At 42.7% G+C, this 17,911-nt stretch overlaps 1 protein-coding gene across 6 annotated transcripts in view; it reads left to right on the forward strand.

Annotated features, from left to right (window-relative positions):
• The window catches only part of mast2 (microtubule associated serine/threonine kinase 2), a 560,338-nt gene that overhangs the window by 527,027 nt on the left and 15,400 nt on the right, over nucleotides 1-17,911 (forward strand). For all 6 annotated transcript variants that reach the window (XM_068037080.1, XM_068037082.1, XM_068037083.1 and 3 more), the window contains 5 exons: nucleotides 1,578-1,741; nucleotides 7,789-8,069; nucleotides 12,558-12,773; nucleotides 15,251-15,474; nucleotides 15,612-15,734. In XM_068037080.1, the coding sequence (XP_067893181.1) occupies nucleotides 1,578-1,741; nucleotides 7,789-8,069; nucleotides 12,558-12,773; nucleotides 15,251-15,474; nucleotides 15,612-15,734 (1,008 nt within the window). The remainder of the gene's footprint in view (nucleotides 1-1,577; nucleotides 1,742-7,788; nucleotides 8,070-12,557; nucleotides 12,774-15,250; nucleotides 15,475-15,611; nucleotides 15,735-17,911) is intronic.

The raw sequence follows: 17,911 nt of genomic DNA on the forward strand, positions 1-17,911 counted from the left end.
TAGCCATAGACTCCAGAAAGATATCAACGGTTTGGTTGAGTGGACAGAAAAGTGGCAAATGGAATTCAATCCAAATAATTGTGAGGTAATGCATTTGGGGAGGGCAAATAAAGCGAGGGAATACACAATAAATGGGAGGATACTGGGAGGGGTAGAAGAAGTGAGAGACCTTGGACTGCATGTCCACAGATCCCTGAAGGTGGCAGGACAAGTAGATAGAGTGGTGAAGAAGGCATTTGGAATGCTTTCCTTTATTGGCCGAGGTATAGAATTCAAAAGCAGGGATGTAATGCTGGAACTATATAAAATGCTGGTTAGGCCACAGTTGGAGTATTGCGTACAATTTTGGTCACCACATTACAGAGAGGACATAATTGCTCTGGAGAGAGTACAGAGGAGATTTACAAGAATGTTGCCAGGGCTCGAACGTTGCAGCTATGAGGAAAGATTGAATAGGCTAGGGTTGTTTTCCTTACAATAGAGGAGGCTGAGGGGTGACTTAATAGAGGTGTACAAAATTATGAGGGGCCTAGATAGAGTAGACAGGAAGGACCTGTCTCCCCTAGCGGAGAGGTCAATTACCAGGGGGCATAGATTTAAGGTGATTGGTAGAAGGGTTAGAGGGGACATGAGGAAAAGCGTTTTCACCCAGAGGGTGGTGGGTGTCTGGAATTCACTGCCAGGAATGGTGGTGGAGGCAGAAACCCTCAATTCTTTTAAAAGGTACCTGGACCTGCACCTGAAGTGCTGTAACCAGCAAGGCTATGAACCAGGTGGGATTAGGGAAAGTGGGATTGGATTGGGTGGCTAGTTTTTTCGGCCAGCACGGACACGACGGGCTGAATGACTTCCTTCTATGCCGTAATTATTCTATGGTTCCAAGTGGTGAGAATTCCATCATACTCCTGACTTGTGTTTTGTAGATGGTGGAAAAGCTTTGCAGAGTCAGAAGGTGAGTTACTCGCTGCAGAATACCCAGCCTCTGACCTGCTCTTGTAGCCACAGTATTTTTACGGCTGGTCCAGCTAAATTTCTGGTCAGTAGTGACCCCCAGGATGTTGATGGGGAATTCAGCGATGTTACTCCCATTGAACATCAAGAAGAGATTAGACACTCTCTAGAAGAAAATGGTTATTGCCTGGCACTTGTATGGCGCGAATGTAACTTGCCACTGATCAACACAAGCTTGAACATTGTCCAGGTCTTGCTGCATGCAGGCATGGACTACTTCAGTATCTGAGGAGTTGCAAATGGAACCGAACACTGCAGTCATCAGTGACCATCCCATTTCTGATCTAATGATGGAGGGAAGGTTATTGGTGGAGCAGCCGAAGATGGTTAGGCCCAGGACATTGTCCTGAGGAACTCCTGCAGCGATGTCCTGGGACTGAGATGATGGGCCTCCAGCAATCATCTTCCTTTGTGGCGTGTGAAAAGTGCAGAATGTTGTAAAAATCTAACTTAAGGAATCTTTTTCTTAAAGCCTTGTTATTGAGTTTCTGCAATTTTTAATGCAAAACTGTATTCTGCCAGCAGACAGAGCCACATGAAAACTAATAAACGTCTCCATCTTTTAGGTTTACAGTAGCATGGAACGGCTTTCACTACATGAGGAAAGGAAAACACCACCCCCAACCAAACGCAGCTTCAGTGAGGAGAAAGAGGACAGAATTGATAAGTTGGATGGCCTTGGTAGCCTGAAGACCCGAGATAGGAGCTGGATAATTGGCTCTCCTGAAATGTGAGTTAACTGTCGGCTGTCAAATCAAGAGAGGAAGTAAAATTGGCTAAGTAATGTGCTTTCTCCTCAGAATCAGATTATGATCAGGTAGTGGCTGTTAGTATTTGTAAAATCTATATAGAAATGTTTGTCTGTACTGATCACCTGTGGGCCTGACCAGATTACTCTACTGTTCAGATACGAGAATTACAAGAAATAATGAGACAACACTCAAAGTCCAAATTAAAAACCAGTGTCTTTACTAGGTTTGGTAGGAATACTAGTTAACACATTACACCCTTTAGCGATATACTCATTAATCACAAATATGTTACAAGGGGCCATACATACGATCACCCAGCGAGCAGTCACTTACCATTGATTGTACTCTTCAGCAATTGACCAAATTGCCCAGCAGAACTACTGAATCACTCTCTACAGTGATTTTTATACTACTTTTTCTAAGGTGGGCAGGATATTCCTTTGACAGGATTGTACTGTCCTATCAAAATCCACCTTAAGCTACAATTGTCCACTGAGGCGTCTAATTCTTTGTGCAAACTGCAATATTAGAGACTGCCTTGATGATCAGCATATGTTTAAATTTCCTCAGTAATTTCATCACCCCTTGTGGATGTTATAGATGCCTTCAAGATCTTTATCAGTAAATACGAACATACAAATTAGGAGCGGGGTAGGCCACTCAGCCCCTTGAGCCTGCTTTGCCATTCAATAAGTTCATGGCTGAACTGATTACTCCACATTTCCACCTACCCCCAATAAACTTTCACCCCTTGCTTATCAAGAATCTATCTACCTCTGCCTTAAAAATTTTCAAAGACTCTGCTTCCACCACCTTTTGAGGAAGAGAATTACAAAGACTCACGACCCTCTGAGAAAAAAAACTTCTCCTCATCTCTGTCTTAAATGGGCGACCCCTTATTTTTAAACAGTGACCCTTAGTTCTAGATTCTCCCATGAGGGGAAACATCCTTTCCACATGCACCCTGTCAAGACCCCTCAGGATCTTGTATGTTTCAATCAAGTCGCCTCTTACTCTTCTAAATTCCAGCCTGTCCAATCTTTCCTTGTTAGACAGCCCGCCCATTCCAGGTATTAGTCTAGTAAATCTTCTCTGTGCTGCCTCCAACACATTTACATCTTTCCTTAAATAAGGTGCCAGTACTCCACATACAACAGCAACTTCCTTTCCTGGTCTCTCTAACATTTTAAAACCACAGGACAATTAAACAATGTAAGTCCCTTAAATTACTGACATCTAACAAACTGTTACTTGGAGAATTAAAGACAGAGTTTATCTGATAAATATATAAAAAACATGACTTCTAGTTTCTCTGCATTTCAAAAGAAGGTAAATTCTGATGTCATCAATCAATCTCATGTTGTGTCACTCTTACAGCTTTTCAAAACACTTTGGACCACTTAGAATCATAGAATGTTTAAGGCATCATGTCTGTGCCAGCCAAAAAACGATCCATCTATTCTAATCCCACCTTCCAGCATTTGGTCCGTAGCCCTGCAGATTGCGGCACTTGAGGTGCATATCCAGACTCCTTTTGAATGTTGAGGGTCTCTGCCTCAACTATCCTTTCAGGCAGTGAGTTCCAGACCCCCACCACCCTTAGGGTGAAAATGTTTTTCCTCTTCTCCCCTCTAATCTTTCTATCAATCACTTTAAATCTATGCCCCTCGTCACTGACCTCTCTGCTAAGGTGAATAGACCCTTCACCTCCACTCTATCCAGGCCCTCACAATTTTGTACATCTCAATCAAATCTCCCCTCAGCCTTCTCTGTTCCAAGGAGAACAACCCCAGCATATCCAATCTTTCCTCATAGCTGAATTTTTCCAGTCCTGGCAACATCTTTGTAAATCTCCTCTGTACCCTCTCTCGTGCAATTACATCCTTTCTGTAATGAGGTGACCAGAACTGCACACAGTACTCAAGGTGTGGTCTAACCAATGAGATATACAGTTCCAACATTACCTCACTGCTCTTATATTCTATACCTCAGGCTAATAAAGGAAAGGATTCCATATTACTTCTTAACCACCTTATCGACTTGTCCTGCTACTGTCAAGGATCTGTGGACATTCACAAGGTCCCTCACTTCCTCTACACTCTTGAGTATTTTCCCATTTATCGTGAATTCCTTTGCCTTGTTTGACCTCCCCAAATGCATCACCTCACACTTCTCCAAGTTGAATTCCATTTGCCGCTATTCTGCCCATCTGACCAGGCAATCAATATCTTCCTGCAGCCTACAGCTATCCTCCTCACTATCTACCACACAGCCAATCTTTGTGTCATCTGCAAACTTCTTGATCATGCCCCCTATATTTGCATCCAGATCATTAATATATACCACAAAAAGCAGGGCACCCAGTACTGAGCCCTGCAGAACACCACTGTAAACAGCCCTCCAATCGCTAAAACACCCGTCCACAATTTGTTTCCTGCCACTAAGCCAATTTTGTATGCACCTTGCTGCATTTCCCTCGATCCCATGGGATTTAATTTTTTAACCAGTCTGCCATGTGGGGCTTAGGCCAGCTGAAATCGCATCTTTTAAAATATGTTCAGTCATGCCAACCTCTTTTCTTCATGTTTCCAGACACCATGACTCCAATGTTTTTGTATACATGAAGCTTCTCCGAAGTTCTAACTTGGCATCAAAGGGAAACATAGCTTTGAAGTCTGTCTGTTTATTAGTTTCAACTCGATTTTACGGCTTTTGTGCTTTTTGCTGAACATTCCATAGCTTTAAAGCGTACAGGTGTCAACAGGTTTCTTTCGTTCAAAAAGCCCTTTTGGCCTTTGCAATGTATGCTGGTCAGATTTGGTCAGTTTTCTGTACAGCCTTTTACAGCATAGCTTTCTATATTTCATTCAAACTATCGATGCCCCTGGGTTGGATAGCCTCGCAAGTCTCAACCACAAATTTCACTTAAAGTTACAGATTCTTACAATAGTCATCAAGGAATCGAATAGGAAATTCAGATGCAACTTCTTTACCCACAGAGTGGTGATGATATAGAACTGCTACCATGGAGAGTGGTTGAGGTGAATAGTATAGATTCATTTAAGGGGAATCTAGATAAAGGTTATGAGGAGAAGGGAATGGAAGATTTTGCTAATAGAGTTAGATGAGGAAGGATGGAAGAAGGCTTTAAGCAGAGCATAAATGCTAGCATGGACTGGTTGGGCTGAATGACCTGTTGCTGGGCTGTATATTCTATGTAACTCCATGTAAAAACCTAACAATCCAGCACCACTGCCTCAGGTCCATCCTTAGACCTCTTATTTGCTAGACTAGAGCCTTGGTCTTTTCCTTGCAGTCACAGCAGTGGCCCTGCACATTGCTTCACATTATCTGATGCTTTATGGCTTCCAATGATTAAGGCAAAACAGGCTCCTCACATTCAAATGTCCATGAAAATTTTGAAAATAGGTGTTTAGCTGTAAAAATTAAGAGTGAGTGTGTTGGCTCCAGTGAGTTAAACTTAAGATATAAGTAACCAACTCAAAATTACATTTATCAGCTTTGCTGTGTATCAGGCCGTACAATAAAATGATCCTATGATAAAAATACTTCTCCACCGGATATATATCCCCATGGAATGCCAGTACCATTGCCAATCAACGATGTTGAGTGGTTAGCTCAGTCTCCAATGTGTGACGGAAAACACTGGCCTTAAGTCAAAAGCTCAGCAGTCTGGTGCTTGGATACACATAGAAAAAATGACAGATTTGATCATTGAAATTTCTTCTATACTCAGTTCGTAATCTCAGCTGTATTGTCAAGATGCTTCTTGGTTAAGATGTCAGTCTTGCATTTTAGTTACATGGGGCTGGATTTTACCAAGCCCTCGACGTCGTGATCCGTGGTGGGGGGGGTGGCGGGCTGAAGATGGGTCCGGATGAGGCACGCCATGGACCTCAGTGTTGGCAGGACCCGGCCCGATCCTCCTGACGGCGGCGAGGCTCTGTGGCAGCCCCCCCACCCCTGGGCAATGGGACTTCAATTAAAATATTCAAATGAATAAATTTACATAGACTTACCTCCAATCTTGAGGGCCCGGCAAAATCTTCGGTGTTACGGCGGGACTCCCGCACCTTCAGTTCCCCGTCCAGGGAAAGGTAGTCTGATGCTGGTGGGGAGGGCGGAGGAGGTAAGATTTTCAGTGCGGTGGGGGGGACAGGGTCAGATGCACATAATGGGTGTAGGGGATGGTGGGAGGTGTTAAACTTCAAACTTTATGCAGTTTGTGGGGGGGAGGGGTTGAGGTCACATGTAAACGATAAGTATTTCTTGGGGGGCAAGAGGGCAAATAGTTAATGTAATCGTTATTGGGGTGTGGGAAAGGGGCATTAGAAATGTATTTAATTTGGGGGGGGGGTATATGTTTAAAAATTTAAATTAGGCAGCAAGGCTGGCTGACATTTAAAAATGGCACCAGCACCTGCGCACAGGCAGCTGACGCCATTGCCGGGGATGAACAGCCTGCCCCCTCCATGTGATTGAGGGGGTGGGCTGCCCCGGCTATTTAAATGAGAGCTGTGCTTGAGATTGCACCTGCCCTTTGGCGCGGGCTGCTATTCTTTGAGCTTGCCGCCAAGATCGGAGGCAGGCTCTTAAAATCCAGCCCATGAACTGTAAAAGTTCAAACTGGCACTTGTACTTCAGTTTAAAATATCCAGCTAATGTACATACTTGTGTGTATCGGGTTTTGACTTACTTGAACATTATTTTTATCTAGATTATTAGAAAACTAGCAAGATGGTATCAGAATACTTATGTAGAGGGATCTTAATAAGTAGATTGGCCGTTCAGCCTGTTCCTTTCTGTTATTCCTTTTGAGGTTTTGACTGCAAAACCTTTAGTATCAATTCCTGAAATCCTGTATGCTCGTCCTGGTTACACCTACCCACGTAATTGGAATTTAATCTTTGGAGTAGAACTTCCTTGAACTTAACAGCTATGTTGTTCAATTCTTGCTCATTTTTCTTCCCCTACCCTTTTATTTCCTCGTACCAATGCCAGCACCATCCAAACCTGTGACCTCTACCAACTAGAAGGACAAGGGCAGCAAATGCATGGGAACACCACCACCTGCAAGTTCCCCTCAAAGTCACACACCATCCTGACTTGGAACTATATCGCCGTTCCTTCACTGTCGCTGGGTCAAAATCCTGGAACTCCCTTCCTAACAGCACTGTGGGTGTACCTACCCCACATGGACTGCAGCGATTCAAGAGGGCAGCTCACCACCACCTTCTCAAGGGCAATTAGGGATGGGCAATAAATGCTGGCCTGGCCAGCGACGGCCACATCCCATGAATGAATTTTTTAAAAATCACTGTTGCCTCGCTGATCAATTGGATGTGTGGTAACTTGCTCCAGATATGTGTCAGTGTCATTCTATAGTAAGTGTTCAAATTCACCATTGGGTGATTTTTATTAACCTTCCCTGTCGGCATGCAGCTGAAAGCAGCTGCATCTTGGGAGCACAGCTGAGACTACGAACTGATTATAGAAGAAGTTTCAGAGACCAAATCTTCTTTTTATATGTGTATCCGAGCACCAGGTTGCTGTGCTGGTGCCTAAAGGCCAGTGTTTTCCGTCACACATTGGAGACTGAGCTAACCACTCAACATCATTGATTGGCGGTGATAAGGAGGCCCAAAAGAAAGAAAGAAAGAATATATTCAGTGGAAAAATATTTTACCATCGGATTATTTTATTGTACAGCCTGATCTACATCAAAGCTGATAAATGTATTTTTGAGTTGGCCAAATCTGACTTGCAATGCGGGAAGGAGGAACTCAGCTTCTCCTTTGTCTAATTTTTTGAATCATGTGGAAAAACGTATTTCAAATAAGCTGACGATTACAAAATATAGATTGTGGCAGCAGAAAATATACCCATTTTCTTATTTTCTTTTACTGATATGGATAAATATTAGCGCTATTCTCTTGATAACTCATATGATGGATAAGAGGCATCACCACTTATGTAATTTTATGACTTTTTTTCCTTTCTTCAGTATCCGAAAGCGTATGTCATTGTCAGAATCATCCCACACTGAGAGTGACTCGAGCCCTCCACTAACAGTCAGGCGCCGTTGCTCGACACTAATAGAGATGCCACGCGTTGCAATCTCTGGAGAGGAAGAGGGAAAGAAGCAGCAAGCAACTAGAACATGGGAAGATGTGTCTTTAACTATTCCAGAACAGCCTACAGAGAGAGATCTATCGCTGGAAGTGGATGTTAGTCCGGCCACACCTGCCTCGACAATCAGTAACATCAGCAGCTCGACTTTAACTGGTAATATGCTCCTGGAAAAAATGCTGCAAAGAACTGCAGATGAGCATATAACGTGATTTCTTTTACAGAATAATCCCTGGGGGAATGGTGACATTGTAAAGGCAGCATTTAATGCCCATCTCTGGTTGCCCTGAGGGCATTATGAGTCAACTGCATATTGTGGTACTGGAGTCAAATGTAGGTCAGACTAGGCAAGGAATGATAGCTTCTCTTCCATGAAGGACATTAGTGAACCAGTTGGGCTTTTATGACCATTCAGCAACATCATGCTCATTATTTTACCAGATTACCAGACTTACTGAATTCAATTTCACAAATTATCATGGTGGGATTTGATTAATATTCTGATTTGAACATAAAATTTAAATTCAGCAAATAATTTCTGAATAATTCTAATGGAGTCATAAGAAATAGGAGCAGAAGCAGGCCATTCGGCCGCTTGAGCCTGCTCCGCCATTCAATAAGATCAACTCCACTTTCCTGCCTGTTCCCCATAATCCTTGACTCCCGTGTAGATCAAAAAGCTGTTTAACTCAGCCCTCCCAACCAAGATCCACCCACCTGGCCCTCCCCACTCCAATCCCTTCCTCCCACTGCCCGCCCCCCCCCCCCCCCAACCAGCACTCCTCATCCAAATATATATATATATACTCCTTGGAATATTTAAGTAAATAATGTATGGTAGCAGAGTGGTTATGTTACTGGATTGAAGAGAGGCCGAGCCTAATGATTTGGAGACATGAGTTCAAATCTCACCATGGCAACTGGGAAATTTAAATTCCATTAATTAAATAAAAGTTTGGAATAAAAATCAGCAATGTGAAACTACCAAATTATCATAAAACCCCATCTAGTTCACTAATGTTCTTTAGGAAAGGAAATCTACCGTATTTACCTATATGAGACACCAGACCCACAGCAATGTGATTGACTCTAAACTGCTCTCTGAAATGTCCTAGCAAACCACTCCGTTGTATTCAAGAAAGACGGTCACACCACCTTCTCAAGGGAAACTGGGGATGGGCAATAAATACTAACCTTACCAGCACCTCTAATGAATGAATTTTTTAAAAAACTGTCAATCCACTGCCTAATTTTATGAAAGGACAACACATATAAGAAATATAAGGCTCTTGCATAGTAGAAATGATCCTAATTGGGAATTTCTAGTTTGCAATCATCTCTATCAATTTTCTGCAGGAAAACCAGCTAGATAATGCGAAGATAATAGTGGATGCAAAGTCTTGTTCATCTATATCTCCGTTCTGTCTCGTTAAACCAAAAAGATGTGATCTTCTGGGACACAGATGTGACTGTGTCTACTGTTGAGAGCTTTATCTGAAATGCTCATGTCTACAGCCCAGCTGAGAACCTGTGCAATAATGAGCCTGGGACTGGAAGGTTTTTTGAAAGAGAACCCTGTGCTTTTTTTATTTAAGGATTGCCAAGCCACCTAAGAATTTAGCCTTTCTGAAATTGACACAAAGTTAATGCATGAACCATAATATATTGTCAATATTTTTTTAAGTATTTTTACAGTCGTTTGAACAGAACTTGAGAATTGCTGAAAATAGAGACATGTTGTTGAAGCTTTTCATTTTGCACTCATCAGGACAACACACAAGAATAACCAACGTAAGGGAAAACAACAACTTATACTGCATGAGAAGAGAGTGCTGATTGGTTGGCAAGTGAATTCTGATTGGCAGAAGCATTGCCATGGAGAATGCACCAGTTTATGATGATTGACAGTTAACTGCCAAGCATTGTTTGAAATTTAAACCAGGCAGCTTGACTATGATTGGTCAAGGCATTACCCTGAGGAATGAACCAGCGAATGACTGTCACTTATTTTGTTCAGCTGAAACAGGGGCAATATATGTACATGTTCTTTCTGTCTGCAAAGAACAGAGCCCTGTGTATTAAATATATGTAGTTTCCAGTATGCGCAAATGCGCAACACTGCGAGCCCTACTGACCATCTTAAATTGGTTGTCAGCGTAATTCCTAGCTCACTGAGGATTATTTAGCAAATGTTATCCAATCATGAAATGACATCTAATGTTGGACACTATGTTTTGAGTGTTGCAAGCACGGGCTGTTTGGGTACGGCCTGTACCTTGCCCATTGCGAACAGCAGAAGGGACATGTTGTTTGATACAATCCGCCAGTCTTTGGGACGTATGTGTTTCAACTGAACAAAATAAGTGACAGTCATTCGCTGGTTCATTCCTCAGGGCAATGCCTTGACCAATCATAGTCAAGCTGCCTGGTTTAAATTTCAAACAAAGCTTGGCAGTTAACTGTCAGTCACCATAAACTGGTGCATTCTCCATGGCAACGCCTCTACCAATCAGAGTTCATTTGCCAACCAATCAGCACTCTCTTCTCATACAGGATAAGTTGTTTTCCCTGACGTTGGTTATTCTTCCGTATTGTCCTGATGAGAGCAAGACAAAAACTTCGACAACATGTCTCTATTTTCAGCAATATTTTTACAGTATTTTAATTAAAATTTTTCAAATGCCTTGATCCAGTTCAATTATTATTTGGCCAGGAAACTTTGCAAATTGACCTCTCGCCATCGTGAAGTTAGAAGTGAGAATGTTTGGTGATGATTGCAGAGTGTTCAAATCCATCATAATTCCTCAGATAATGAAACAGTCTATGCCGGCATGCAGCAAGACCTGGACAATATCCAGGCTTGGGCTGATAAGTGCCGAGTAACATTCATGCCGCACAAGTTCCAGGTAATGACCATCTCCAACAAGAATGTCTAACCTTGACATTCAACGGAATTATCGTTGCTCGCCAATCAGCGTTATCTGGCAGTACCTAAACCAGGTTACGTGGTAGGAATCAGCCAATTGAAGATCAGAATTTGGCATTTTTGGTCAGACACTGGGTTGTAATTGAGATGGCATGACAATTACATGAAGTAAGTGTTACATTTGTAGAAAGTTCTGCATACACAGGACTTTTCATACACCAGCAGGTCTCCTGTAGTTTTGCTAATGGTGAGTCAGTGGATATACTGTTTTATGACAGATTCTTAGGCCATTTAAAGCACAATGTCTTATTATCAAGACCACTAACTTGCAGTGACGAAATAAGTCATATCCAGTTCTGTCAAATCAGCAAACTGTAATGGGTAAAGTGTTACAGGAAGTGTGAGATTTACAGAAAGTGCACGATGTAGATGTCCAGACTGGCCAAGAAAGTGTGGGAAAATGGCACACTGACACGGAACACAAAAGTCCGAGTGTATCAAGCCTGTGTCCTCAGTACCTTGCTCTACGGCAGCAAGGCCTGGACAACGTATGTCAGCCAAGAGCGACATCTCAATTCATTCCATCCTCGCTGCCTCCGGAGAATCCTTGGCATCAGGTGGCAGGACCGTACCTCCAACACAGAAGTCCTCGAGGCGGCCAACATCCCAGCTTATACACCCTACTGAGTCAGCGGCACTTGAGATGGCTTGGCCATGTGGGCCGCATGGAAGATGGCAGGATCCCCAAGGACACATTGTACCTCGAGCTCGCCTCTGGTATCAGACCCACCGGCCATCCATGTCTCCGCTTTAAAGACGTCTCCAAACGCGACATGAAGTCCTGTGACATTGATCACAAGTCGTGGGAGTCAGTTGCCAGCGATCGCCAGAGCTGGCGGGCAGCCATAAAGGCGGGGCTAAAGTGTGGCGAGTCGAAGAGACTTAGCAGTTGGCAGGAAAAAAGACAGAAGCGCAAGGGGAGAGCCAACTGCGAAACAGCCCTGACAACCAATTTTATCTGCAGCGTCTGTGGAAGAGTCTGTCACTCTAGTATTGGCCTTTATAGCCACTCCAGGCGCTGCTCCACAAACCACTGACCACCTCCAGGTGCTTACCCATTGTCTCCCGAGACAAGGAGGCCAAAGAAGAAAGAAGAACACAGAGTACATTTTGAGCACTGTTAAACAGTTATGGTGCACACTGCTGGTGAAGGAAATGTATCCAGCTATTTTTTCAATTCTCTGTGGACCTGAGAGTTTGCCATTTTATTGTTATTTATTTGTGAAGTGTGACAAGGTTTTTGCAGTGGACCTCAAATGGTAAAAGCATGTCAATTATATAAATGATAGCTGTTTGAGCATGATTCCAAAGTAAGTTCCATCAAGATATTTTTATTTCCCTCTCTTTATTTTGCTTTCTATATATGATTTGACATATTCCAACTTACATTTGGTGATTCATACTCTGCATTCCTCAGTAAGGATTCTCCAATTTGATTGATTAAGGACATAAATATTTGTTTACCCAGTTCACGCAGGTCCCAGACCCACTGTAGAAGGTACTCCACCAAAATGGCTTTCTAATTACTGCAAGTTCCAGTGCAAAATCCCTTAGAAAGTCTGTGGGCCAGTGCAAGTGTAATGAACGACTAACACCATTTGTTCATTACTGATTGCAAAATGTAAGCCATTATTAATGAGTTTTAATTTGTATTCCAGCTAGCAGCACTGCTGACCTATCTGATAAGAGGTCTCGCAGCAATAGTACGGAGGGATCAGACTCTTCAACTCCAAAAGCAATCAGTGACCTAGCAGTCCGCAGGGCTCGACACAGGCTAATGTCTGGGGAATCGACTGAGAAACGCACCTCCAGGCCTGTTAATAAAGTGATCAAATCAGCATCTGCAACTGCCTTGTCTCTTATGATCCCTTCAGGTGAGGTTTAAAGCTGGTCTCCCTGAGTGCACTTTGGACTTAAATGGTCTGTTGACCCTGGGAGCAGCAGTTTGGAACTTAATCTTTCATTTGGGAAGATGACCGTAGGATTTGTGAAAAGATACTGACCAACAAAGCACTGCATTAACAATTTAGATTTTTGGAAACTGATGAAGCAAACATTTTGGTCTCCATATCTAAGGAAGGATATACTTATGTTGGAGGAGCTATAGTAAAGGTTCACTAGACTGGTTCCTGGGATGAGTTTGCAGATAATACGAAACTTGGAAGCATTGTGAGCTGTGAGGAGGATAGTGTAGAACTTCAAAAGGACATAGACAAGTTGGTGGAATGGGCAGACAGGTGACAGATGAAGTTCAATGCAGAGAAATGTGAAGTAATTCATTTTAGTAGGAAGAATATGGAGAGACAATATAGAATAAAGGGTACAATTCTAAAGGGGGTGCAAGAAGAGAGGCACCAGGGTGTATATGTGCATAAGTCATTGAACGTGGCAGGACAGGTTGAGAGCGTGGTCAATAAAGCATATAGTGTCCTGGGCTCTATTAATAGGGGCATAGAGTACAAGAGCAAGAAAGTTATGTTGAACTTGTATAAGACACTAGTTCGGCCTCAGCTGGAATATTGCATCCAGTTCTGGGCGCTGCACTTTAGGAAAGACGTGAGGGCATTGGAGAGAGTACAGAAAAGATTCATGAGAATGGTTCCAGGGATGAGGAATTCCAGTTATGAAGATAGATTGGAGAAGTTAGGACTGTTTTCCTTGGAGAAGAGAAGGCTGAGAGGTGATTTGAAAGGGGTATTCAAAATCATGAGGGGTCTGGACAGAGTAGAGAGAGAAACTGTTCCCGCTCGTGAAAGGATCAAGAACGAGAGGGCACAGATTTAAAATATTTGCTAAGAGAAGCAAAAGTGACATGAGGAAAAACTTTTTCATGCAGTGAATGGTTAGGGTCTGGAATGCGTTGCCTGTGAACCTGGTGGAGGCAGGTTCAATTGAAGCATTCATAAGGGAATTAGACAGTTATATGAAAAGGAAGAATGCAGGGTTATGGGGAGAAGGCAGGGGAATGGAACTGAGGGAATTGCTTTTTCAGAGAGCCAGTGTGAACACGATGGGCCGAATGGCCTCCTGCACTGTAACGATTATGATTCTGTGATGAGAGGGTTGTCTTATGTTGACAGGCTGAGTAAATTAGGCCTATACTTGCTGGAGTTTAGAAGAATGAGGGGGTGATATCGTTCAAACATACAAGATTCTGAAGGAGCTTGACAAGGTAGACACGGAGAGGTTGTTTCTTCTGGCTGGAGAATCTAGAACATGGGAGCACAGTCGTAGGATTAAGGGGTCGATCATTTAGGACTGAAATTAGGAGAAATATCTTCACACAGAAGGTTGTGAATCTTTGGAATTCTCTAACCCAGAAGGTTGTGGATGCTCCACTATTGAGTATATTGAAACGCACCTGGGCTCCGTAGACAGCACCTTCCAAACCCGCGACCTCTACCAACTAGAAGGACAAGGGCAGCAAATGCATGGGAACACCACCACCTGCAAGTTCCCCTCTAAGTCACACACCATCCTGACTTGGAACTATATCGCTGTTCCTTCACTGTCGCTGAATGATTGTATTGAATGACAGAGCAGGCTCAAGGGTCTGTATGATCTACTCTTGCTCCTATTTCTTATGTTCCTACTGTGCTTTGAGTGATAGCTTTGGATATATGGAGGGACGAAATACTCGTTAAGATTTTACTATTGTGAGTGGTTAACAAGCATTGCAGGCTCAGAAGCTCTGTAACGCATCTATAACTGCCAGAAAAATCAGTATGTAAAACTGAAATACAAATCATGATCACAGTCCTCCCCAAGTTCCTTGTTATATTTGTAGCACAGATTTAGGTTTTTCCTTCTCTTCAATGAAACATTCAAGGTTCTTATTTGATTTAACTTAACAAAGAGTAACAGCAGTGGGTAAATTTTGACACAGCATTGCATCAGTTAGTATGGTTTAATCTAGGTAAGTTTGAACGATGAGCTCAGAGATCACAAAAGTCATATTTGCAAATGGCAGTAAAATTTAAGATGTCCTGCTATTGAAATATTACTTGGTCAGCACAGTGTCCTTATCTGTGGTGTTACATATTATTTTACTGAAGTAGTTTGGGATGAAGGCAACTGTTGAACTGTCCTCCAGCAAAGTGTTAGGTACAGATCCATTTGTATTAAGTAGACAATTTTAAACCTTTTTCAGAGCAATTTCTAAATCTTTTTATAATAGTTCATTGACTTACTTAAGCAAGTACAGTACAGATTAACAGAAAATCTCCACACTCGCATGTAATGGTGGATGAAATGAATGTAGTTAGTTAAATACTATGTTGGCACAAAAGGAGAATATTATTTTTTGGTATTATTTATATTAAATAACTTTTTTCATACTTTGTTTACTTAGACCACCATAGTTCTCCCTTAGCCAGCCCTATGTCACCTCGTTCTTTGTCGTCCAATCCATCCTCACGGGATTCCTCACCAAGCCGAGACTTTTCTCCTGCAGTAAACAGTCTGAAGCCTCCAATCATTATCCATAGAGCTGGGAAAAAGTATGGCTTTACCCTTCGAGCTATTCGAGTATACATGGGAGAGAGTGATGTCTTTACAGTTCACCATATGGTCTGGGTAAGTAGATTCTCCTTGTTCCTCTGTAAATAATCATACCATTGTTTATAAATCAGAAGGGGCTAGATTATATTGTTATTGCTTTTGGCTGGTACATTGTATCCTACATTGGACTGATCTCTTTCTTCGTATTGCAGCATGTCGAAGGAGATGGGCCTGCTCATGATGCTGGCCTGCGAGCAGGGGATCTGATAACTCATGTAAATGGTGAACCTGTCCATGGTCTGGTTCACACAGAAGTGGTGGAACTCATATTAAAGGTAGTTTTCATTTTCTTCCATAGGAAACACCTGATGTAAAAGTTGGAATAGAATGTTTAGGTTGCAGCTCCAGTCACTGTGAGCAGCATCATCCATGCTAATATCCTGTTTTCTGCATGTTGTATTCCCATGCTATCTTTGCGAAATCTGATGTCTATGTGGAATACTAAACCATCTCATATCTGCTTGGAGTCTAAGTTTGGCAAAACCTTCATCTGAGAGCCAAACCAGTTTAGCAGACAGGACACCAAATAGGTGGTGAGACTCCTGAATCCCAACTGTCTAAATGCATAGCTGTCACTGCCAGAAAGCTCTAGTTGTCCCATAGCTGGGTTGGACCTTCAAACAGGGTGGCTTTGTCTTCCTGCTATGCATGAACAAAATTTAAAATAGGACTGTATTTGCAGAAGATATCCATCAAACTTTGAATTGTATATGATGAGATTAAAATCTGGCCAGCTAAACTGATTTAAAATATTACAATTTTCTTTTTTACAATTTGAAATACCCACAGTCAAGATGTATATAAAATACTTATAAATCCAATCAAAGCTCTGCAGTCCTGCCACATGCAGTCATGAATAGTGGTGGACAATTAAACAATTAACGAGATGAGGAGGCTCCATTGAACATCCCCATCCTCAAAGATGGCAGAGCTCAGTACATGAAAGACAAGGCTGGAGCCTTTGCAACCATCTTCAGCCATAAGTACCAAGTGGATGATCCATCTCAGTCTTCCTACTGAGGTCCCCACCATCAGAGATGCAAGTCTTCAGTCGATTAGATTCTCTCCACATGTTGTCAAGATTCAGCTGAGTGCACTGGATACAGCAAAGGCTATGGATCTTGGCAACATTTCAGCTGTAGTGCTAAAGACTTGTGCTACAGAACTAGCTGTGCCCTTAGCCACGCAATTCCAGTACAGCTACAGCACTTACAGCAACAAAATGGAAAATTGCCCAAGTATACCATGTTCACCAGAGTAGGACAAATCCAATTCAGCCAGTTACTTCCCTATCAGCCTACTCACAAAAATCAGCAAAGTGATCAAAGGGGTCTATCAAGTGGTACTTACTCACCAATAGCCTGATCACCGATGCTCAGTGTGGGTTTTTGTAGAACCACTCATCTCCAGACCTCGTTACAGCCTTGGTCCAAATATGCACAAAACAGCCGAGTTCCAGAGGTGCGGTGAGAGAGACTGCCCTTGACACCAAGACAGCATTTAACTAAGTATAGCATTATGGAGCCCAGGTTAAGCTGAAGTCAGTGGGAATCGGGGGCGGGAGATGGGAACTCTCCACTGGCTGGAGTCATATCTAGAACAAATGAAGATGGTTGTGGTTGTTGGAGGCCAATCACTTCAGCCCCAAGACATTGCTGCAGGAGTTCCTCAGGGCAGCGTCCTCGGCCTAACCATATTCAGCGGCTTCATCAATGACCTTCCCTCCATCATAAGTTCAGAAAAGGGGATGCTTGCTGATGATGATTGCATAGTGTTGAGTTCAATTCACAACTCCTCAGCTAATGAAGCAGTCTATCCCCACATGCAGCAAGACCTGGAGAATATTCTGTCGTGCTGATAAGTGGCACGCAAGTGCCAGGTAATAACCATCCCCAACAAGAGAGAATCAAACCACCTTCCCTTGACATTCAACAGCATTACCATCACTGAATCCCCCACCATCAACATCCCAGAGGTCACTATTGACCAGATACTTAACTGAACTAGCCACATCAAACAGTGACTACAAGAGCAGGTCAGAGACTGTGGTGGGTAACTCACCTCCAGCCTTTCCACCATCTACAGGGCACAAGTCAGGAGTGTGATGTAATACTCTCCATTTGCCTGTATGAGTACAGCTTCAACAACACTCAAGAAGCAGCCGCTTAAATGGCACTGTGGGTGTACCTATACCACACAAACTGTGGCAGTCTAAGAAGATGGTTCATTACCAGCTTCTGAAGGACAGTTAGAGATGGGAAATAAACGCTAACTTTGCCAGTGATGCTCACATCCCACAAACAAATAAAAAAAAATTGGAACATGCTTCCTTGTCACAGTATCTTTCAATTTCTGCTATGTCATAGCATCTACATTTCTTACCCACATCTATACTTTTTTTTTATTCATTCATGGGATGTGAGCATCGCTGGCAAGGCCAGCATTTGCTGTC

The sequence above is a fragment of the Heterodontus francisci genome, chromosome 8 (genome assembly GCF_036365525.1).
Source record: "Heterodontus francisci isolate sHetFra1 chromosome 8, sHetFra1.hap1, whole genome shotgun sequence".
Lineage (NCBI taxonomy): Eukaryota > Metazoa > Chordata > Chondrichthyes > Heterodontiformes > Heterodontidae > Heterodontus > Heterodontus francisci.